The sequence below is a fragment of the Doryrhamphus excisus genome, chromosome 22 (assembly GCF_030265055.1).
Source record: "Doryrhamphus excisus isolate RoL2022-K1 chromosome 22, RoL_Dexc_1.0, whole genome shotgun sequence".
In the NCBI taxonomy this organism is placed as follows: Eukaryota; Metazoa; Chordata; class Actinopteri; order Syngnathiformes; family Syngnathidae; genus Doryrhamphus; species Doryrhamphus excisus.
The window spans coordinates 13,026,554-13,049,144 of record NC_080487.1 but is presented as its reverse complement, the minus strand read 5'-3'; the positions used below and the strand labels follow the sequence as shown (position 1 = coordinate 13,049,144).

The 22,591-nt window shown below is 40.0% G+C and overlaps 2 protein-coding genes across 11 annotated transcripts in view; both read left to right on the top strand.

The window, feature by feature from the left end:
* LOC131109865 (disks large homolog 5-like) overlaps positions 1-16,274 on the top strand; it is a 35,764-nt gene extending 19,490 nt beyond the window's left edge. For 3 of the 6 annotated variants that reach the window (XM_058062304.1, XM_058062301.1, XM_058062300.1), the window contains 22 exons: positions 3-127; positions 195-370; positions 471-574; positions 1,105-1,197; positions 2,121-2,993; positions 4,182-4,305; positions 4,455-4,593; positions 4,699-4,814; positions 4,907-4,990; positions 5,504-5,666; positions 5,903-5,974; positions 7,196-7,358; positions 7,430-7,563; positions 7,632-7,784; positions 8,218-8,401; positions 9,683-9,831; positions 9,937-10,107; positions 10,183-10,586; positions 12,331-12,458; positions 12,627-12,736; positions 13,279-13,388; positions 14,864-16,274. In XM_058062304.1, the coding sequence (XP_057918287.1) occupies positions 3-127; positions 195-370; positions 471-574; positions 1,105-1,197; positions 2,121-2,993; positions 4,182-4,305; positions 4,455-4,593; positions 4,699-4,814; positions 4,907-4,990; positions 5,504-5,666; positions 5,903-5,974; positions 7,196-7,358; positions 7,430-7,563; positions 7,632-7,784; positions 8,218-8,401; positions 9,683-9,831; positions 9,937-10,107; positions 10,183-10,586; positions 12,331-12,458; positions 12,627-12,736; positions 13,279-13,388; positions 14,864-14,967 (3,879 nt within the window). In that variant the 3' untranslated portion in view covers positions 14,968-16,274. The remainder of the gene's footprint in view (positions 1-2; positions 128-194; positions 371-470; positions 575-1,104; positions 1,198-2,120; positions 2,994-4,181; positions 4,306-4,454; positions 4,594-4,698; positions 4,815-4,906; positions 4,991-5,503; positions 5,667-5,902; positions 5,975-7,195; positions 7,359-7,429; positions 7,564-7,631; positions 7,785-8,217; positions 8,402-9,682; positions 9,832-9,936; positions 10,108-10,182; positions 10,587-12,330; positions 12,459-12,626; positions 12,737-13,278; positions 13,389-14,863) is intronic. The other 3 variants (XM_058062302.1, XM_058062305.1, XM_058062303.1) reach the window with 3 other exon arrangements.
* A 230-nt stretch (positions 16,275-16,504) lies between these two features.
* The window catches only part of LOC131109867 (calcium-activated potassium channel subunit alpha-1a-like), a 66,809-nt gene continuing 60,722 nt past the window's right edge, over positions 16,505-22,591 (top strand). For 3 of the 5 annotated variants that reach the window (XM_058062310.1, XM_058062309.1, XM_058062313.1), the window contains exon 1: positions 16,506-17,120. In XM_058062310.1, coding sequence (XP_057918293.1) covers positions 16,887-17,120 — 234 coding nt within the window. In that variant the 5' untranslated portion in view covers positions 16,506-16,886. Of the gene's footprint in view, positions 17,121-22,591 lie in introns of all 5 variants that reach the window. The other 2 variants (XM_058062308.1, XM_058062311.1) reach the window with 2 other exon arrangements.

The window sequence follows — 22,591 nt, the reverse complement described above, 5'->3', positions numbered from 1 at the left end:
AGGACATGGATTTGAAAGCACTTGGCTTTGATATTGCGGAGGGGTTAAACGATCCGTATTTACCCGGAGACTGCGGCGTGTTCGTTAGTAAAGTGGACAAAGGAAGTGTTGCAGAGGGACGATTGAGGTAAATTTAAATTTAAATATCCATACAGTGATGAATCGGACGTGTTGATTCGTATGCCGCCGTGCAGGGTGAACGACTGGCTGCTGAAGATCAACAATGTGGACCTGGCCAATAAGGACAGGAAGCAGGCCATCAAGGCGGTGCTGAGCGGCGAAGGCGTCATCAATATGGTGGTCCGCAGGAGGAAATCTATGGGAGGACGCGTCATCACGCCGGTACAGATAAATCTGGCCGGACACAAAGGTAAAAAAAACTGTTAGTAAGGTTGCAAATACGCCTTAAATTTACAAAATTGCTATTGAAGTTACAATTGAAAAGACTTTTAATGACATTCTCCTTTCAGAATGCGGCATCGGCGTGGAGAGCGGAGTGTTTGTCGCCTCGCTGGCGCCCGGCAGTCCAGCCGTCAGAGACAATGCTCTCACAGTCGGGGACAGGCTGATAGCGGTTAGTATGCAACTGGGGAGGGACATTTCTGGGATCTGTAAAGGTCATTTTGCGCCCCCTGCTGGTCAATGTGATGTACAGCTGTGCAAAGTCAGCTGTGTGCAAAATCAAAACCTTCTCTTCAGATGAAATACAAATGATATATATTGTCAAATTAATATTTAAGAAATGAACATTATTATTTTTATAAAGTGAGATTTAGTATTGGATCTTATTAAATTATGCATGTGAACCAAAATATGTTGTAATATATTTTGGGCAGATTCTACATTAGAGAATACTCCATTTTTTTTTACTCTTAAAGGGATAGTTCAGATTTTTTAAACTGTCTTGTCTTGATTTCTGGTCATATTTTGGTGATGGTTACTTGGTGGGATCACTTCTCAAAACAATATTTGTTCAAAAGAGTAAAAAAAAAAAGCCTCCTGTTTACATGCACGTATGAAAATCGATGAGCGATTGAAAGGTCTGATTTTTCATGTATTTTTTATTATATAAATATTTCTAATGTTTTTTTTTTCACATTTCAGATTAATGGCATCTCACTAGACAACAAGTCGCTCCCCGAATGCGAAGCTCTTCTGAGGACCTGCCGCGAGTCCCTCTGCGTCTCGCTCGCCAAGGTGATGACTTCTAAGAAATACTAGCGTGCTCCAGTACAGTACAGTACAGTGCAGTAGTTTCTGAATAAACAGCAAAGCGCTCCTGTCACATAGAGGATCTTTGACGAGCGTTTTTGCAGTCATTGTTCTTTAAAAATGTATGAAAGTCATTTTGCAGTAATATTTTGTTTTTTTTTCTTTAAATGGGACCTTTTATGCTAATTTTTTGGCCCTTTCGTATTGAGTTGTGGACTCCTATAGAGCAGCTTACACAGAAAGCTTTCTAGGTCTTCCAGAATCTGCACCTATCCAGCTGTATTTCTTTTGATTTCCAAAACGGTCTTTTAATTTATTCCCACCACGGCCATCTTTGGGTACACACCCTCCGCTGTGATTGGTGCCACTCAGCTTGTACAGCTAGTACCCGGGCACGCCCATATAAGGAAATGACATTTGGCATCGTTTAGCACGAGAATACAACATTCTAACAACATTTATAGGTCAGAAAAAATGAAAAAGCATAATAGGTTCCCTTCAACTCTTTTTTTTTGTAGTACTTCCTGTAGTAGTTCCAGTAGTACCTGTCTTAAGGACAGGTCTTACGCTGGTGTTTTTGCATTTCTGTCACATACAAGATCTTTGACTTGTGTTTTTTCACAACTTTAAAACAAGCAGAGTGTCCATGCCGATAGAACTTTGACTTGTGTTTTTGAAGTAGTTCCCTAAAAACAGAATATTGCCCCTGTTTTGTAGTCTTTGATGGGTAATTTCTGCAGCAGAACGCTCTTGTCTTACACGGGATCTTTTGCAGTACTTCCTTAAAACATCAGCATCCTTTGTCACATAGATGATCTATGATTGTTTTTGCAGTAGTTCCTTAAAAAAAACAGCTGAGCACTCCTGTCATATAGAAGATCTCTGACTTTTCCTCAAATTCTTGACAGTTCCTGCCGCAGAGTTGCTCAGGCCAGAGTTTGTTTGAAAGCGCGAGGGACTCGGCCCCCCGTCTCCAGCCCTGCGATGTGCACGCCAGAAACTGCCACAACTCCAAGCACGCGTGCTCCAAGCACAACTGCTCCACGCAGACCGACGGCTGCACCTGTGAGGAAGCGTGCCGCCACCCGAGCAACCCGGACGACGACGACGGCGGTGGCTGCGTTCGCCAGCACAAACCCTTCTCCGAAGATTCCCTGCACTCCCGCAGTCCCTCTGAACCCCTGGCGGAGTTGTGCTACAGGAGGCAGAACTCCCACCATTGCCCCTTCTCCTTCACTCCTGTTCTCCCTGGCTGTGCTCCTCCTTCGGGGAAGGCTGGCGGAGGCACGTGGCCCAAAGTCATTGCCGGAGCGTCCATGCCGGAGTGTGCACAGCTCTCCATCTACAAGAGAACCAAACAAAGGAAGTCCATCTTTGACACGAACACCTTCAGGAGGCCGGATGGGCCCCCGAAACTGGACTACATGTCACTATCCCAACTATCGAAACACTCACCGCAGGGCTCATTAGTGGAATCTACACAAGCTCCGCCCACCCCGCCGGCCAGGAGCGACTCGTTTCGTTTCAAACATTCCCAGCAGAACAGCTCTGTGTCCGAGTCCACTCTCCGGGAATCTCCGACAAGAGGAAGCAGTCCGGTCATGGAGGGAGAAGCCGGGCAGACGCTCTATTACGTCGCTCCTCCTCAAAGAGAAGGCAAGATGCAAATGGAGGAGGACAGGCCTCAACACAGGGAGCCCGAAAAGAGGAGGTACCGGCCGAAATCTGCTCCGGCACGGGGACGGAATGTGACTCCTTTACACATTCCCGTTCCAATGCAGGTACGAGGATAGAATCCACAGCCAAACATACACATACAGTATAATTAATCAAATATTCTTAAATATTTCATATTAAATCATAATATATCTAATGTATGTTTAATATTGCTACTGGATATTCATTTATTAAATTGAATACAGCTCAATAAATAATGATAATAATAATAATAATAATATCATTATTAATTATAATAATAATAATTAAAATAAATGCAAATTAAATAACATTTAAAAAATACTGTAAAATACTAATTTCAAATAAAAATTAAATAATACAATAAAATATTATAAAAATAATACTGGATATTAATTTATTAAATTGAATACAGCTCAATAAATAATAATAATAATAATATCATTATGAATTATAATAATAATTATTATTATTATTAATAATAAAATAAATAAATGCAAATTAAATAAAATTTAAAAAATACTGTAAAATACTAATTTCAAATAAAAATTAAATAATACAATAAAATATTATAAAAATAATACTGGATATTAATTTATTAAATTGAACACAGCTCAATAAATAATAATAATAATATCATTATTAATTATAACAATTAATATTATTAATAATAATAAAATAAATAAATGCAAATTAAATAAAATTTAAAAAATACTGTAAAATACTAATTTCAAATAAAAATTAAATACAATAAAATATTATAAAAATAATACTGGATATTAATTTATTAAATTGAATACAGCTCAATAAATAATAATAATATCATTATGAATTATAATAATAATTATTATTAATAATAATAATAAAATAAATAAATACAAAGTAAATAAAATTTAAAAAATACTGTAAAATACTAATTTCAAATAAAAATTAAATACAATAAAATATAAAAATAATACTGGATATTAATTTATTAAATTGAATACAGCTCAATAAATAATAATAATAATAATAATATTATTAATTATAATAATTAATATTATTAATAATAATAAAATAAATAAATGCAAATTAAATACAATTTAAAAAATACTGTAAAATACTAATTTCAAATAAAAATTAAATACAAATATAAAAATTAATTTAAAATAAATATAGTTAATGTTTTTTGTAATAGTTTATTTAGTATTCTGTTGCCCATCTGTTATTTTAATTATGTTTAGCTGTGAGTAACTTCTATCAGTGTGCATTTGACTTTTTTTTCTTTCGTACAGGTTCAAAGTTTCTCGAATGACGAGCACTCGCCAGAGCCGATGGACCTGCTACGCTTCTCCCCGATGAGAAACAATCGGTACAGCATGCACTTTGCGCCACCCAGCTACAACAGCGTCGTGGCACGTAAGTCACCAGGACGTCTCCCGCTTTTTTTTCCAGTACCCGACAAAATATTGGAGACACTTTGTCATCCAATATCATGTCAAACTATCCCCACACTTTTCAATGGAACTGTATATTATACTCATTTGTTTTGGCTTGCTCCTTTAAAGATGCAGCACAGCGAGGTTTAACTCCATGCTCGGCCAAGACGGCTGTGATAAGGAACCCGGTCTACACCACCTGGAGCCACGAGACCAGCAACTGTCCCCCATCGCCCACCTCGAATAAGCACATGTATTCACATGCGAGGTGTGTACTTTCTAACCCCGATTCATCATATTTACGCTGAATTAATTTTTAATCGTTTCTACAGAAGGTAAATGCAACAGCGCTCTAACCTCACTCCGCTTTTAGTCCTCAGCATCAAGGTCGGCACAGTGTGGACCTCAACTACAAGCTGACTGGGGATGCTGGCGAGAGCAACTCCAGCCAGGCGCCGCACAACACACACTCCCTCCCCTCCAGACTGGGTATATATAATAGACGCTAAAATGACATTTTTTTTCTGTTCCATTTTTCAGTAATTGCTAATTTCTGTGTTTAAAAAAAAAAAAAAAATTAGGCTCCCTGAGTGCGTTGCAGTTCAAGGCCGAGCGCATCAAGATTACGCCAATTTGTTACCCGGGCTCCACTGGATCTGACCTAGGTACTGAATGTGTTTACTAAGGTTGGGCATCAAGTCTCGAGCATCGATTGGAACCGGGACTGACATCAAATTCCTAGTTCCGACCTCACAATAAGTTATTTTTGGACATCTTGATGTACAATGAGACCTCACAGCTAGGAGACCAGGGTTCAATCCCACCCTCGGGCATCTCTGTGTGGAGTTTGCATGTTCTCCCCGTGCATGCGTGGGTTTTCTCCGGGTACTCCGGTTTCCTCCCACATTCCAAAAACATGCTAGGTTAACTGGCGACTCCAAATTGTCCATAGGTATGAATGTGAGTGTGAATGGTTGTTTGTCTATATGTGCCCTGTGATTGGCTGGCGACCAGTCCAGGGTGTACCCCGCCTTACGCCCGAAGACAGCTGGGATAGGCTCCAGCACCCCCCGCGACCCTCGTGAGGAAAAGCGGTAGAAAATGAATGAATGAATGAATGATGTACAATGGAACTTTATTAAAATAAACTAAACCACTACCAAACCCCCCACCTCCAGGCTCCCGCTGTCTTTCCGAGTGCAGCTCCCCGACGACACCACCCAAATCCCCCGCCACCCTGGATACGTCCTCCTTCGCCAGCAGCCAATCCACAAACTCCATCTCCACCCAGCTCAGGATATCCGTCAGTCCTGCTCCAGTTGGTGACGGCCGGAAGGATGGGTAAGGATGGGTATGGATGGGCGCCCCCCCCCCGTCCCCACCTGCCACTCATCTGGGTCGTTTAGCAGCCATTTCTCTCTTCCTCTACACCTTTGTCTGTTTTGATGAAGTGCCTCTTCTTTTGTGATTAATTCGTTTCTCTTCAATTTTCCTCTCTGCTGCTTATTAAAACCAGCAATCTGTCTCCCCCCCCCCACCCCCCACCCCCTTTCTCTCTCACTTCGTCTTCCTGCCAGATTCGTTTCTAACACCTGTGTCAGGCGTCGGCAGGCAGCGAGACCTAAGTTCCTCTCTTTACGGTGCTTGAGGTTTGTTGCGCTGCAAAAAAAAAAAAAAAAATGCACACCGGTTGCACTTTAGCGTGGCTTTGACTTGCACGTTCCGTAGGATTGGCGTGTTTTGACACCGCCAGGACTAGCCATGCATGTTTACTGTTTTGGAAACAGAATTACATTGCGATCAAGGCTGCTCAGAAGTCGGAAATATAACATTTGGAGGCTGTGATGTCATTAACGAAAAACATGGACGACTGAACGCTACATTTAATTACGTTTACGTATTGGCTGCCTTGATAATTGGTTAAAACACATTAAGCTGACCTGTATTTACTACAGAAGAGCCTCCAAAGTCCAACATTTTTATTCATTCATGAACTTTTATTAATACTAGTTAAAGACAACTCGCCTTTGTAAGTCACCAGACACCAGAATACTGCCTATTATTATTATTCATTCATTCATTCATTTTCTACCGCTTTTCCTCACAAGGGTCGCGGGGGGTGCTGGAGCCTATCCCAGCTGTCTTCGGGCGTAAGGCGGGGTACACCCTAGACTGGTCGCCAGCCAATCACAGGGCACATATAGACAAACAACCATTCACACTCACATTCATACCTATGGTACAATTTGGAGTGGCTAATTAACCTAGCATGTTTTTGGAATGTGGGAGGAAACCGGAGTACCCGGAGAAAACCCACGCATGCACAGGGACAACATGCAAACTCCACACAGAGATGCCCGAGGGTGGGATTGAACCCTGGTCTCCTAGCTGTGAGGTCTACGCGCTAACCCCTAGACCACCGTGCCGCCCGCCTATTATTATTATTATTATTATTATTAAAAATATTGAACCAAATGCGTAGAATTTTAATTTTTTCCCCAGTTAAAGGGGACCTATGATGGTTTTCCTCTTTTGTTTGTTTCTTACAACATTGTTACAATGTTGTATTGTTGTGTTAAATAATGCCAACTCATCAAATAATAAGATTTGGAATTGAGCCCTGAAAGCATCCACTGACGTCAGTGCAACCCGGACTTCTGTATATGGGCATGCCCAGGCACAAGCTGTGTGTGCATAGTCTGCGTGACCAATCACAGCGCAGTGAGGTCGACAAAAGGCGGGACAGTTTGGGTGGAAATATTGCAGGGAGAGGTGCAAAGTCTGGAAGATCTCGAAGGCTAGCTGCTCCAGAACTCAATACCAACTTACTGCTGTCTTTTGAAGTAAATCTGTTCTTTTCCTTATCTGAGACCTTATCTGGAGGAGCCACGTAATGTGACGGTGCAGAAAGGCGCGGAACCGCTGGGGATCTCCATCGTGAGCGGTGAGAACGGCGGCGTTTTCGTATCCAAAGTGACGGCGGGAAGCATCGCCTACCAAGCTCATTTGGAGTACGGAGACCAGCTCCTAGAGGTATAGCCCCCGGTCCCACTTGTGTTTTTTTGTCACTTATGTATCTGACAAATGTGTCTTTTTGCGTCCAGTTTAATGGGATAAACTTGCGCAATGCAAACGAACAGCAGGCGCGCTTGGTGATCGGTCAGCAGTGCGACACCGTCACCATCTTGGCTCAGTACAATCCTCACATGTTCCAGTTGGGGAATCACTCTCTATCCAGGTAGCGGTTAAAATTTATCCAAAGCGACAGTGGTGATTTCCTCACGAAAAAAAAACTCTTCACCTCAGCTCTCGTATGGAGTCCATCAGCAAGCAGCCCACCCCGCAGGACAGCGGCGCCAACACACCGGACGACCGCTCCGTCGGCGACGCCCTCGGTGGCACCGTGACGTCCTCGTCGAAGCAGACCACGCCGGCCACCAGCCCTCACACCTCTTTTAGGTGGGACACGCCGTACATGGCAATGTTTACACTTGTAGTGTACTATATGTTACATCTGTATATATATATATATATGTGTACATATATATGTAGATATGCTAAGAGGTTATAGTGTGTATATATATATATATATATATATTTCAAGGAAAAAAACTGCATCTCAGTTTTGTGATGTATGTGAAAAGCCGATTAAGTATTCAGTCTTTTCTCAAAAAATGTCTGTCAGCAATAAAGTCATAAATACCATCTATATTTATATACGCATAATTCTCACTGAGAATTAATGAAAGCAAGCAAGCCCCGCCCCATTACCAGACAGAGCCACCGGCCCCACGGTGAACCGTGACCAAGACCGGGCCGCAAACGCCACTTTGAACACCACTTCTCTATACCATCGCAACCAATATATTTTTCCCTCCCCCCCACTCCGCAGGCTTCCCAGTTCAGGCTTGCGACGAAGCGCCGAGCCCAGACTAGTCAAGTTAAAGAGGATCCAGACGGAGCTGGGAGTCCATATCTGCGGAGGAAACCTTTATGGCATCTTTGTGGAGAACCTGGATGAGGACAGTCCTGCCAAAACTCCCGACGGCCTCCGACCTGGGGACCTCATACTGGAGGTATTTTACATTTTACTGTGTATTATTTACTTCTACTCCCATGGAGGCAACTCAGACCTGGCTGGGCCCCCAGGATGTGGGCCTGTTGATGAGTGTATAAGATGTTGTTTAGTACAGGGGTCTCAAACTCAATTTACTTGGGGGCCACTGGAGGTAGGGTCTGGGCGAGACTGGGCCGCATCAGGTTTTCAAAAAAAAAAACACATTTATTAAAAACAGAAAAAAAACACATTTATACTATTTTTATTTACAACATATTGCACAACTGCAGCGTCTTTTGACACATGCTAACTCGCAAACTAGAGAGCTAGCGACCTAAACGGTAGCCTCCAAGTTATTTCCTTTAAACTTAAATAGTCAAAAACTTACCACTTCCACACGGATAGGGAGGATAACTATTAACAGTTATTTAACCTTTAACATGAACATGAATCAAACGTAATAATTTTTTTCTGGGTACATGATACCATACAGCATCCATATCAAACTTTAAACTTTCATATCAAGGCGGGGGCCTCAAAGAAGTTTGGGATGAGTTTTTTTCTAACTGTGGCATTCTGTGATGTCACAGAGTGACAGGCTTCCTTATATGGGCGTGTACTGTCGGCCAAGCTCTTCTTTTCTGTTTACAGTGTTAGCAATGTCTCTGTTGTAGTAGTAGTAGTAGTAGTAGTAGTAGTAATAGTAGTAGTATTTCATCAAGTACAAGGGAAAGCTACATTTGTTTACAATTTCTAACGAGGCAAACATCAGCGAGAAGTGGTTGGAGTTCCTGATTCCTTACCAGCAAAATAAAAATATTTTAATCCGGGAAGGGCATTTCACACTGGAAACATGCTAATGTTAGCATACTAGCATCACTTTTTTACATTTTTTTTTTAATAATCAGGAGGGGGCAGGGGCAAATACTGTATTTGCAAAAAGTATCAGATCGGTATCGCAAATACCAGCCTGAAATTTATTTAGTATTGAATCATAAAATAATCTTTGTAGTGGCGTGAGGCATTGTGTCACTACGCCAACATAGCCAAAAATTGACCACTTCCACACGGATAGGGAGGATAACTATTAACAGTTATTTAACCTTTAACATGAACATGAATCAAACGTAATAATTTTTTTCTGGGTACATGATACCATACAGCATCCATATCAAACTTTAAACTTTCATATCAAGGCGGGGGTCTCAAACTAGTGTCCTGCGGGCCACCGCCCCGCCACAGACTGACTGACTTTGTGGTGACTCACTTGGCTTTTGGTGTCCTGTCTGTTTGGCGACAGTACAACGGCGTCAGCATGAAGAACAAAACCAAGGAGGAGGCTTACATCGAGTTGATAAAACCGGCAGAAACTGCCACGTTTAAGGTGAAGAACTGCGCCGATGAGCTCGCCGCCGCCAAAGAGATCCCCGGGGATGGATTTTTCATCAGGTACGCAGTCAGACTCTATGGAATCGGTTGTTAGCATCACAGTCCACAGCTTAAATAAGCAGCCATTTTGCTCGCGGTAAGGCTTTATTACCATTCTGCTGTTAGAACGCTTTATGAGAGGGTCGCCGACGCCGAGCAGGAGCTGAGCTTTAAAAAGGACGACATCCTGTACGTTGAGGACACCCTACCAAACGGCAACTTTGACTACTGGATAGCGTGGCAACTTGACGAGAAAGCGCAGAAGTTGGAGAAAGGGCAGATTCCGGGCAAATACATGTAAGTCTACGCCACGTGCTTTTTCCTGCGTTAAGACACCACTTCCTGTTTTAAGAAGGATTGTCGTCTACTAAGGATGGACCAGGAGTTCTACAGGAGGCACGGGATGGCGGATATGAAAGATGACGGCGGCGGCGGCAAAACCATGTCTGCGGCCGCCCGCAAGTCCTTCTTTCGCAGGAGACTGAAGCACAAACGCAACGGCTCCAAAGACGGCAAGGACCTCATGTTGGGGGATGCCGTGATGTCCGATTATTTACCCATCACAGAAGGTGAGGTCTCACACCGACCAAAAAAGAAAAACCCAAACACCATTCGTGTTGTTGCCTGCTCAGATGGAACCAGCCTCCTGTACCAGCGGGTCCAGAAGGTGGAGTGCTTAGCCCCCAGACCGGTGCTGATCTTGGGTCCGTTGGCGGAGGCCAGCAAGGACATGTTGGTGAATGAGGCTCCTGACAGGTTCTGCCGCTGTCTGCCCGGTAAGATTTGTTTTGAACCAACTTGGTTCCTCGTTTATCACAGTTAATTGGTTTCACACCCGACTGCAATTAGTGAATTTCCACAAAGTGGGATTAAATATTAATAAATTTAATATTTTTGTAGTAGAAAACCTGTTTACGTGAACATTATTAGCCCTGTAGAAATAGAAAATAGGCAATCTTAGACATACAGTAAGTAAGACTCACACGTTTACCTTGACAGCACACTTCCTGGTGGATATTGCATCATCAATGTAATGTTATTGACACCTACTGTATAAGAAGAGATTCACGATCCACTTCAATTGCTGCTTTATTTACTCGATGTAAATAAATTCATAAATAAATTTATTTATTTATAAATAAATAAATTTATTTATTTATTTATGAATAAATAAATTTATTTATTTATTTATGAATAAATAAATTTATACATTTATTTATTTATAAATAAATAAATTTATTTTAATTTAAATTTATTTTAATTTATTTATATTACTCGATGTGAATTCTGAAAAACTATTTTAATTAATTAATTAAATAATTAATTAATTTATTTATTATTCATTTTATTTTTTATTATATTTTATTTTATTATATTTTTTATTATTTATTTAATTTATTTTAATTTGTTTTAAATTGTTTTAATTTGTTTTAATTTATTTATATTACTCGATGTGAATTCTGAAAAACTGAACCAAAACTGGAACACTTGGAAAGGGTGCGAAAATCGAAATTTAGAATTTTGAACACGGGAGCCGTTCGGGGAAGCTGAAGCTGGACTGAAATGCTGTGGAAATACGCTAGAATGAAAGAGTTAAATTGGTTTAAATTTGTTTCATTGAATTTTCATTTTGCACCGCAAATTCATAGCTTGGTTCTATCACTTTTTTACCAATATAGTATTTTTTTTGGTATATTTTTCAAATACCACAAATAATAAATAATTCCTATTTCATTACTATTTTCATTACTACAGCCTTTTTAAAAAAAAAAAAATATGGTAATGGTTTAATTTCATTTGAACATGCATCAGATTACAATTGAGTGCATCCCATAATCAGTTCCCAGTTCCACATGTCCAAAAAGGAGCAGGAAGAAGCAAAGCTTATTAAATCCTACCCCTCCATCTGGTACTTTTATTTTATAATCAGTAACTGTTGCATTTGTTCACTTCCTGCTTTCCTAAAAATTTTTTTTTAAATTTAATTAACTTTCTTTATTATCATTGCACAATAACACAGCAGTGAAATTGCCAATCAAATGTCGTTGCCTGGCTCCCATATAATAATAATAATAAACAATAATGCGGAGAATAAATAGATGACATAAAATATGAACAATGTACAACGTAAACAGTAATTTGTACAAATAATTTAAATCATTTTGAATAAATAATTTAAAGTTTTGCGTGTGCGTGTGGAAAGGTATTATTATTTGGCATTTATTTTTGTCACGTACCAAAGTACGAGGTAATATATATATATATATATTATATATAAATATATAAATATAAATGATGTATAAATATATTTCTGGCCTAAATGAAGCATTTTCAAGCATAGAAAATGTCTAAATAAACTAAAGTACAGACTTAAGGCATTCAGAAAACGTATTTAAAGATGTGATGTGTAGTATTCCGCACTGGCCACTAGGTGTCAGTACGGTGCCATTGCAGGAAGTACTGTACAAATGGCCTGCATCTTTCCCCGTTGCTCAAACACGACTCGCGTGTTTCCTGCAGAGATCATGAAGGCGTCTCAGCAGGCCATCGAGCGCGGCGTCAAGGACTGCGTGTTCATCGACTACAAGCGACGCAGCGGCCATTTTGACGTGACGACAGTGGCGTCCATAAAGGAGATCACAGAGCAGGTAGACTCTTAAAAAAAAAAAAAAATGTCCGCCGCACACGTTTGCTGATGAATTATACTTTATTTATTTATTGCTTTTGACTTGTTTGTGTTTTTACATCCATCCCCATCCTCCCGTGCTGTCTCTCTCTCTCTCTCTCTCTTTCGTGGTCGCCATCTTCTTTGGCAGGACTCTCACTGCTTGCTTGACATTGCCCCTCACGCCATCGAACGCCTTCACAGCGTTCACATCTACCCAATCGTCATATTCATTCGCTACAAAAATGCCAAGCAGATAAAGTGAGTACATTCATGTACATTTTTTTTTTTAATTTGTGTTGCATAGTTTCCATTATGTGTGAATGACGGCTGACACAAACATGGCCGCCGCATCTCTCGTGATCGCGTAACGATGCCGACACAACGGGGGGAGGATCATAAACCACGCAACGTACTGCCCACCTGGTGCTGTTTTCCAGCGGATGATTGCAGGATCTAAAAGCCCCCCCCCCCCCCCCCCACCCCCACCCCATCCGTTTGTAATAGCACGGCATGGATTAACTCCCTCTGCCCGGCCACGGTGCATCCTACTTCCTGAAGCCGCACTCACGCCCACGCCCACTCGTCTATGGAAAAAAAAAAAAAAAAAAACAACATGGAGGAGATTGATTCCCGGCTAAGCCTCCACTCTTTTCATCAGCTGAGTGCCAGCTGTCCAGGGAATTCCCAGTGAGACCTCCTCTCAATCCCACTGGGAGTGTCCCAGCCGGAAGCCGGTGGTGACCAAGGCCGAAATAAGCGATGCATGCTAACCTGACCGGGTTTCTCTCCTGTGTTCTCAGAGAGCAGAAGGACCCTCAGTACCTGCGGGATAAGCTCTCCCAGAAGCTCTCCAAGGAACAGTTTGAGTCGGCTCAGAAGACGGAGCAGGACTACAGTCGCTTTTTCACGGGTGAGCGAAAACAAGGAGCAAAGAAAATGTTTTCTACCAGAAAAGCTCTGATAAAACATTCCACTGTTCTCAAATATCTTACTTTTTATTTTTCTACACAAAATAAGATGAAAAATAAATAAAACAAATCAAGAATAAACAAAATCAATCAGTAATAAATAAATATAATAATAATAATAAAACACCAAATAATAAAAACTTAAGAAACCACATATAGTTAGTGGGTAGACAAATTATTTTTTTCACATTAAAATGAACAAAGCATTATTAGAGCCCTGTAGACATGACAAAACACGACTATAGTCACATTTATACTCTTTTTATTTACAACATATTGCGCAACTGCAGCGTCTCGAGACGCATGCTAACTCGCAAACTAGAGAGCTAGCGACCTAAACGGTAACCTCCAAGTTATTTCCTTTCAACTTAAATAGCCAAAAAATTACCACTTCCACACGGATAGGGAGGATAACTATTAACAGTTATTTAACCTTTAACATGAACATGAATCAAACGTAATATTTTTTAAACTTTAATATCAAGGCGGGGGCCTGAAAGAAGTTTGGGATGAGTTTTTTTCTAACTGTGGCTCTCTGTGATGTCACAGAGTGACAGGCTTCCTTATATGGGCGTGTAGTGTAGGCTAATACACTTTCTGTACTCATCCAAGCTCTTTTTGTCTGTTTACAGTGTTAGCAATGTCTTCCTAGTAGTAGTAGTAGTAGTAGTAGTAGTATTTCATCAAGTACAAGGGAAAGCTACATTTGTTGTACAATTTCTAACGAGGCAAACATCAGGTAGAAGTGGTTGGAGTTCCTGATTCCTTACCAGCAAAATAAAAATATTTTAATCCGGGAAGGGCATTTCACAATGGAAACATGCTAATGTTAGCATAATAGCATCACTTTTTCACATTTTTTTTTTTAATAATCAGGAGGGGGCAGGGGCAAATACTGTATTTGCAAAAAGTATCAGATCGGTATCGCAAATACCAGGTTGAATTTTATTCAGTATTGAATCGGAAAATAAATCAGTGGAGTTGCACATTACTACTCTGTAGTAGCGTGAGGCTTTGTGTCACTACGCCAGAAAAGTAGTTCTTCGATGTTAGCTCCTACAATAACAATGCCAATATTGTGCAATGCAATATTGTTGCTGTTTTTTTAGTTTTTTTTTAGGGCTTTATAGTTGGAATAGTTTCTTCCTATTAGCTAGCTGTTTTTCTAGCTTTAGAACGCACACAAAAGAGAAACGTGTGTGATGGAGTTTCACATAAGGATTGTATATGATGGGCAAAATTCATACAAAGTACATTTTTCCTTTAAGTTTGTCGACATATACGAGACATTTTTATTTCAAATATTTTATTCTTTTTTTGCGCTGTGATTAAACAAGGACCAAATTATTGTATTTCTCCACACCCACTACTACACCGTTTCCACTGACTTCACCCTTTCTCACTTTTCTTTCTGCAGGCGTTGTCCAAGGAGGCAGTGTCTCCTTCATTTGCACTCAGATCGCCGCCATTGTTGAGCAGGAACAGAATAAAGTTGTGTGGATCCCTGACGGGGCGCCTTAAAAAAAAAAAAAAAAAAAAAAAAAACGACACAAAACAACATGCGATCCGTTATGGGCATGCTTCAAAAAATAACATCTGACATGTTAAAACTCTTCCAAGTTCCACTAAGCATTGTCAGCACTGATGATACTCATGATATATGCACACTATAGGCAATAGTGATGTACTGTACTACACATAGTTGTTTACACTAGTATTTAATACTACTTGAATAAATGCTTTGCTATCGATAAGTAGCACTCCTTTTAAAAAAAACAAAACACTTTGGACCACCATGCAAGCTGACATGTACTTTGTATATATTTGATGAAATCATTCAATTAGAAGATTTAATGGTTTGGTTTCATTACGTCCTGCCTTTTTTTTTTTTTTTTTCGTTTTGTTTTCTGCTCTTCATCATTTCAGTCACTGTGCCGTGCCAAGCTTTTTTCCGATATTTATTATTCAGCGCCATCAAAGCTACAAAGCGGTTTGCGTGTTCTACTTCAATTGCCAATTTGATTTCATTTTTTTTTTTTTTTTTTTTTTGTGTTCCAGAAGAAAAGGATGTTTTTACGTCATGTGGTTCATGATCGGTTATCAGATTTTAACACAACATTTCATCTTCTGAGAGCATTTGTCAGAGTGAAAATTATACATTGATTAAAAAGGGTACGATTAATGGCATGCATGCTGATGCTGTTTTTTTTTTTTTTTTTTTCATCATCCAGGAAGTATTTAGTAGAATTTAGTACTTAAAGGCTACTGAGGCACTTACTCCTTTGGAGGTTTAAAAAAATAAAAAATAAATAAAAGCTATCAAACAAAAAAACATTAGCTTTTCCTCTCTACGGAAGGATGGCAATAAATAACATTAATGACTAATTAATAGTCATTAATTAATGACTCTCTTGCTCTGCATATTCTTTCAAAAAACAAAAAACTGATATTTGTAAAAATAAAATTACCTGGTATTGTTAATTTTTTTTTTTTTACAATCCTGTCTGTAAATACAGTTACTTGTACAAAAATTAGTTCACTGTTTAGTTAAAAAAAAATCATATAGCAGGATTTACTACAAAAAAGTACACTTAATAAACAGGCCAGATACTAAACTGATTGCAAACAGCCTTTGAATGGGTGCAATACCATATTTGACCACTGGATGGCGTAAATTCCCCACTGAAAACCCCATTTGCTTCATTGTCTAATTATTTTCAGGTGCTACCGTATGTAATGATTTTAACAGCCACATATTAACCAACAAAGACATTCATTTTTTATTTCATAATTTGATCATTTATTGAATAAAATTATGGAGTTGCCATCGGTAACAGTTGTGATAGTGTCAGTAAATATAACAAGTATTTTCATATAACCAAAAAAAAAAAAAAAAGTAAGTTCGGTTTTAAATTCCTCACGTCGTCACTAGTCTGTGTATAAACAAGCAGCCCCCCCTCCGGATAAGAATCGAGTCTGCCCTTTTTAGCTCCGCCCCTGCTTCCACCACCACCACCTGTAAATCTTCCATCTTTTAAGACCGCCTTCCAGCGCGTGTTAGCCGGACGCCATCAGCCACTCGACGACTTGCGCTACTGTTTGTTTTTTTAAGTATATTCAATTTACTTATCTTTTATATCAAATGTGCGTATTTGTAGGTGCTAAAATTGCATGTTTACGTACCGAATGACGCACGAGGCAACCGGGGCGTGTGCGCGCATCGTGACGCCTGATCCCCTCATTTGACAGGAAGTTGTCCCCAGCGGCTCCCACTCAACTTTTGGTGCCGATTAGAAGCGGCTGGAGGGCGGCTGACTCAATATGGCTCAGCCGCTGCTGGCGTGAGAAGGCTTTCGGGGCCGGGGAAGGGGGTGGTGGTGGGTGGCCGGAAGCGACACCCCAACTTGTGTTGACAGGTGACGGCGCCTTGGGTGTCAACCATGCCGAAGAGCAGGGAGAGGTTCACCCCGGACCCTTCCGTCCACATCGCCAAGATGAACATGATCATCCCCTTCTCGCCGGACGTGCCGTGCGACAGCAACGGCCAGCGGATGTGGTGGGCTTTCCTGGCCTCCTCCATGGTCACCTTCTTCGGGGGCCTCTTCATCATACTCTTATGGAGGACCCTCAAATACCTGTGGACCGTCTGCTGCCACTGCCGTGCCAAGAAGAAGGTAAGGACCACCTCCATGCACGTGCACGTCACTCGGATGAGGGGGCGACCGCTTAGCTTTCTTTTACACTTGACACTTGTTGGATGTCCTCACTAGGAGCGACTCTTGGGGGCTTTAGATTGGCAAAGCGGGTTTCGTACTCGACCTGAAGCGACTGCAAGCAAGTTACATCATTTAGCTTTGCCTTTGTTCGGCAAATACTGTTTTTGTGGACATGTAGGCAGGTAAATATTATGTAAATATGTAAATATTTACAGTGTATTAAAAGTGAAAAGTAAATTGTCACTTTTCCACTGACGACACGGCACTGCCTTGTCTACTAAATCCTAATACATTTCTGTAGTTGTACCAGTTTTTACACTTTTCTGTTAAAATGAAACATAATACAATAATCTTGGGTTCCAGACCCGACCGTAAGTGAATTTCCGCAAAGTAGAATTCCGTATTCATAAATTAAATATGCTAACAGAGCACGGAAAACCTTTTTGCAACTTTTAAAATTTTTAGAGATCTCCAAACGTGAAATAGCACCCCTATAGTCACCTCTACTCTCCTATTACCCACATTTTTAGAGATCTCCAAACGTCAAATAGCACCCCTATAGTCACCTCTACTCTCCTATTACCCAAATTTTTAGAGATCTCCAAACGTGAAATAGCACCCCTATAGTCACCTCTACTTTCCTATTACCCAAATTTTTAGAGATCTCCAAACGTGAAATAGCACCCCTATAGTCACCTCTACTCTCCTATTACCCAATTTTTTAAAGATCTCCAAACGTGAAATAGCACCCCTATAGTAACCTCTACTCTCCTATTACCCACATTTTTAGAGATCTCCAAACGTGAAATAGCACCCCTATAGTCACCTCTACGCTATTACCCACATTTTTAAAGATCTCCAAACGTGAAATAGCACCCCTATAGTCACCTCTACTCTCCTATTACCCAAATTTTTAGAGATCTCCAAACGTGAAATAGCACCCCTATAGTCACCGCTACTCTCCTATTACCCAAATTTTTAGAGATCTCCAAACGTGAAATAGCACCCCTATAGTCACATCTACTCTATTACCCACATTTTTAGAGATCTCCAAATGTCAAATAGCACCCCTATAGTCACCTCTACTCTCCTATTACCCACATTTTTAGAGATCTCCAAACGTGAAATAGCACCCCTGTAGTCACCTCTACTCTCCTATTACCCAAATTTTTAGAGATCTCCAAACGTGAAATAGCACCCCTATAGTCGCCTCTACTCTCCTATTACCCACATTTTTAGAGATCTCCAAACGTGAAATAGCACCCCTGTAGTCACCTCTACTCTCCTATTACCCAAATTTTTAGAGATCTCCAAACCTGAAATAGCACCCCTATAGTCACCTCTACTCTCCTATTACCCACGTTTTTAGAGATCTCCAAACGTCAAATAGCACCCCTATAGTCACCTCTACTCTCCTATTACCCACATTTTTAGAGATCTCCAAATGTCAAATAGCACCCCTATAGTCACCTCTACTCTCCTATTACCCACATTTTTAGAGATCTCCAAACGTGAAATAGCACCCCTGTAGTCACCTCTACTCTCCTATTACCCAAATTTTTAGAGATCTCCAAACGTGAAATAGCACCCCTATAGTCGCCTCTACTCTCCTATTACCCACATTTTTAGAGATCTCCAAACGTGAAATAGCACCCCTGTAGTCACCTCTACTCTCCTATTACCCAAATTTTTAGAGATCTCCAAACCTGAAATAGCACCCCTATAGTCACCTTTACTCTCCTATTACCCACATTTTTAGAGATCTCCAAACCTGAAATAGCACCCCTATAGTCACCTCTACTCTCCTATTACCCAAATCTTTAGAGATCTCCAAACGTGAAATAGCACCCCTATAGTCACCTCTACTCTCCTATTACCCAAATCTTTAGAGATCTCCAAACGTGAAATAGCACCCCTATAGTCACCTCTACTCTCCTATTACCCAAATCTTTAGAGATCTCCAAACGTGAAATAGCACCCTTATAGTCACCACTACTCTCCTATTACCCAAATTTTTAGAGATCTCCAAACGTGAAATAGCACCCTTATAGTCACCTCTACTCTCCTATTACCCAGATTTTTAGAGATCTCCAAACGTGAAATAGCACCCCTGTATTCACATCTACTCTCCTATTACCCAAATTTTTAGAGACCTCCAAACGTGAAATAGCACCCCTATAGTCACCTTTACTCTCCTATTACCCAAATTTTTAGAGCTCTCCAAACGTGAAATAGCACCCCTATAGTCACCTCTACTCTCCTATTACCTACATTTTTAGAGATCCCCAAACGTGAAATAGCACCCCTATAGTCACCTCACCTCGGGAAATTCGTTGGGATTTAGTACAAAAAAGTAATGCTATCGTAAAAATCGCAGTAAGTCATTACTCAGTATGACAGTCTGACTCACGGTGTCAGCCTGGACGGAAGGCTAAAATCATCACACTGTAACTTAACACTAAAAAGGGTAGCTAAGAAACATACAGAATAAGAGTTTCAGCTATTTTAACTTCTTCCCATTATTCCCATTATTCCCATTATTCCCATTAGTTTATTGGCCAATGGCTGCCAGATTCCTATTTTTTAAGTTGAATATTTTGAGTATTAGATCATATCAAATATTGTTATGATCTTATAAATATATTTTTTTTACATTATCAGCACCGTCTAGACATGTAGTCACACGCATGCAGTCATTTTGACATTTGTATTACCCGACTGGAGACGCGTTTTGCACGTCTAGAGCCAATCCGGTATCCGTTATGGATCAATATGATAACATTTGGACCACTTCCTGTAATATTTTTTTCCTAATTGGGAGAAATGTTGATATCTAAAACGTACCGGTGTTCATTTCATCCACATAACACGCTTCCATCCTTTTAGGGTTCATCCCGTTCCCTCATTTCATTGTAACGGAGAGCGTTGCGGTCAGCATGCTTGTGTGGGCGTCCGAGTCCCAGGTTAACAACAAACTAAACTAATCCCTGGAAATGATTTCATAATATCCCAGGAAGAGGGCCTGCTACGTTACGTCAGCGTTTGGCCCGAGGCGACCATGCTGTGCCACTTTCAATGTTTCTGTTGTGTAGTGACCTATTGTTTTTTGTTTGTTTTGGTTTGTTTTTTTAGTGCAGAATTCACCTTTTTGTTCCTCTTTGGAGACGAGCTTGCTGACCTTTTCTCTGCCCTTTGTGTTGGATGTGTTTACAATTAAGACCCGTTGTCATAAGGAGGCAATATTTGGGGAGATAAAATAATAAACTTTATTTATGTTTTACTTTGATAATGAGTTAGAGTGCATGAAAAAGTGTCTGAATATCATTTTAAAGCGCATGCAGAGATAGATAAAGACACTGAATTTCTGTGGAGTTCATAAAATATATATTGGGAGGTTGCCTACAGCCACAGTCGAAACAAGAAACCTTGCTGGCACTATTTTTAGACATTGTTTGAATTTGAATGATTCAATTTTTGATTCCTTGTTTCGATTCTGGTTTCCAATGATTCTCGATTCCGATGTTTTGTAGAGGCACGGTCATAAATATTTTCACCTGGGCTGGGCGGATTATCGATATTTTTAAAAATATCGATATTTACTTTAAGCACAATATAAAAATCAGCCGTATCGTTGATATTGTTTTAGGTCGAACTGCAATATGCAAAACCAATTTTTTTTAATTTCTTGAAAATCACAATTAAACTGAAATAGGCGATCAAAAGTTTGAGACCATCGCTCAAAAAATTCCAAAAAACTCTCCAAACCAAAAGAAAAATTGTCAGTAAGACTGGTTTTGGACAAGTGGTTAGCATGCGGGCCTCGCAGCTAGGAGACCCGAGTTCAATTCCACCCTTGGCAATCTCTGCATGTTCTCCCCGTGCATGCAAGGGTTTTCTCCGGGTACTCCGGTTTCCTCCCACATTCCAAAAAAAAAAAACATGCTAGGTTAATTAGCGACTCCAAATTGTCCATAGGTATGAATGTGAGTGTGAATGGTTGTTTGTCTATATGTGCACTGTGATTGGCTGGCCACCATCCATGAAGTTTTTTTTTTTTTTCCCAGGAGTACATTTTCATAAAAGATGTATTTTTTTCGGTAGATTTTTTCGTCCACATACTGTCGCTGGGTCAATGTTTCCAAGGGGGTACCACAAGGGTCAATGTTAAGCCTCATTTTGTTTTCAATCTACATACATGAACCAAACTTTTTTTTTCTTGTTTTTTTGGCAAAGTAGTAAATAAAATAAAAACATAAAAACAATTCAAGTCCCGATTCCCATCGTTGCTTGAGACTCAATACCCGAGCCTACCAAGCACCTGTGGGAGTTGCATTGTATCTGGGGATTGCTATGATATGCTGTGATGCCTCCTTCCTTTTCTTTTCATCCCAGAATGAACCTCAACGTCAAAAAAGTCGGCGATGTCAGAAATGCAGCGTCACACACACACACACACACACACACACACACACACACACTCTCACATACGAGTTTACGTACGTTTAAACCGGTACTGTTCTTTTTATATATATGTGTGTGTGTGTGTTGCTAGGCAACTGGCAAGAAAGCGGCCATTCATTCTACGAGTCAATCTGGGTGTTATGCACTTGTCTGGGTGGTGAGATGTGGCAGGTTGTGTTGTGTTGGAGGAGCACCTCTCGCCCCCCCCCTTCGTCCCTGCAAGTCATTAGCGGCACAAACAACACCGCCGTTTTTTGTCTTTGTCCTGATGCGTGGATGCGCTTCTTCTGCTTTTCATCGTCAAGATTAAGCAGAAAGGATTCTATTAATATTCTATTAATTCTATTAAGGTGATTTATATTCCAAAGCGCTGAATCATTGATGCGCTTTTTGCCAAAAAATGAGCATCATTAGCCACGTCTTATATTAGCGTTGAAGGGATCCGTTTGATGGGGGGGGGGGTCATCTTTAAGTTTGCAGTTTGACCAAAAACGATATTGTGTAGCTGTAGTTGCAACCATGACTTTAAAAAGTATAATAAATAACACAATTTTATTACTTTTTATAATTTATAATTTTTTAAAATAATATTATTATTTTATTATTATTATTATTATTTGTCACCTTTTATATGCCTATGCTAACGACAAAAATAAGGAATCCTATTTCACTAAAATTCACTTATCATTGTCGGGTCTGGAACCAATTAACTGCGATAAATGAGGGAAGATTCTAGAATTTGTGTGAATTTTTCATTGGGCATCAAAATGTTTTTGCAATATTTTTGTGGTAGAATTTTTAGAATTTTAGAATTTTTTGAAGCATATTGTTTTTGTTATGAAATGTAGCATTTTCATCAAAATATTAGCCTTCAAAATGATGTGAAAGCAGCGCTGGGTGAAATGGACCAGAACTCATATCCTGATATATTTAAGTTTAATATTAATATTACGATATATATCGATATT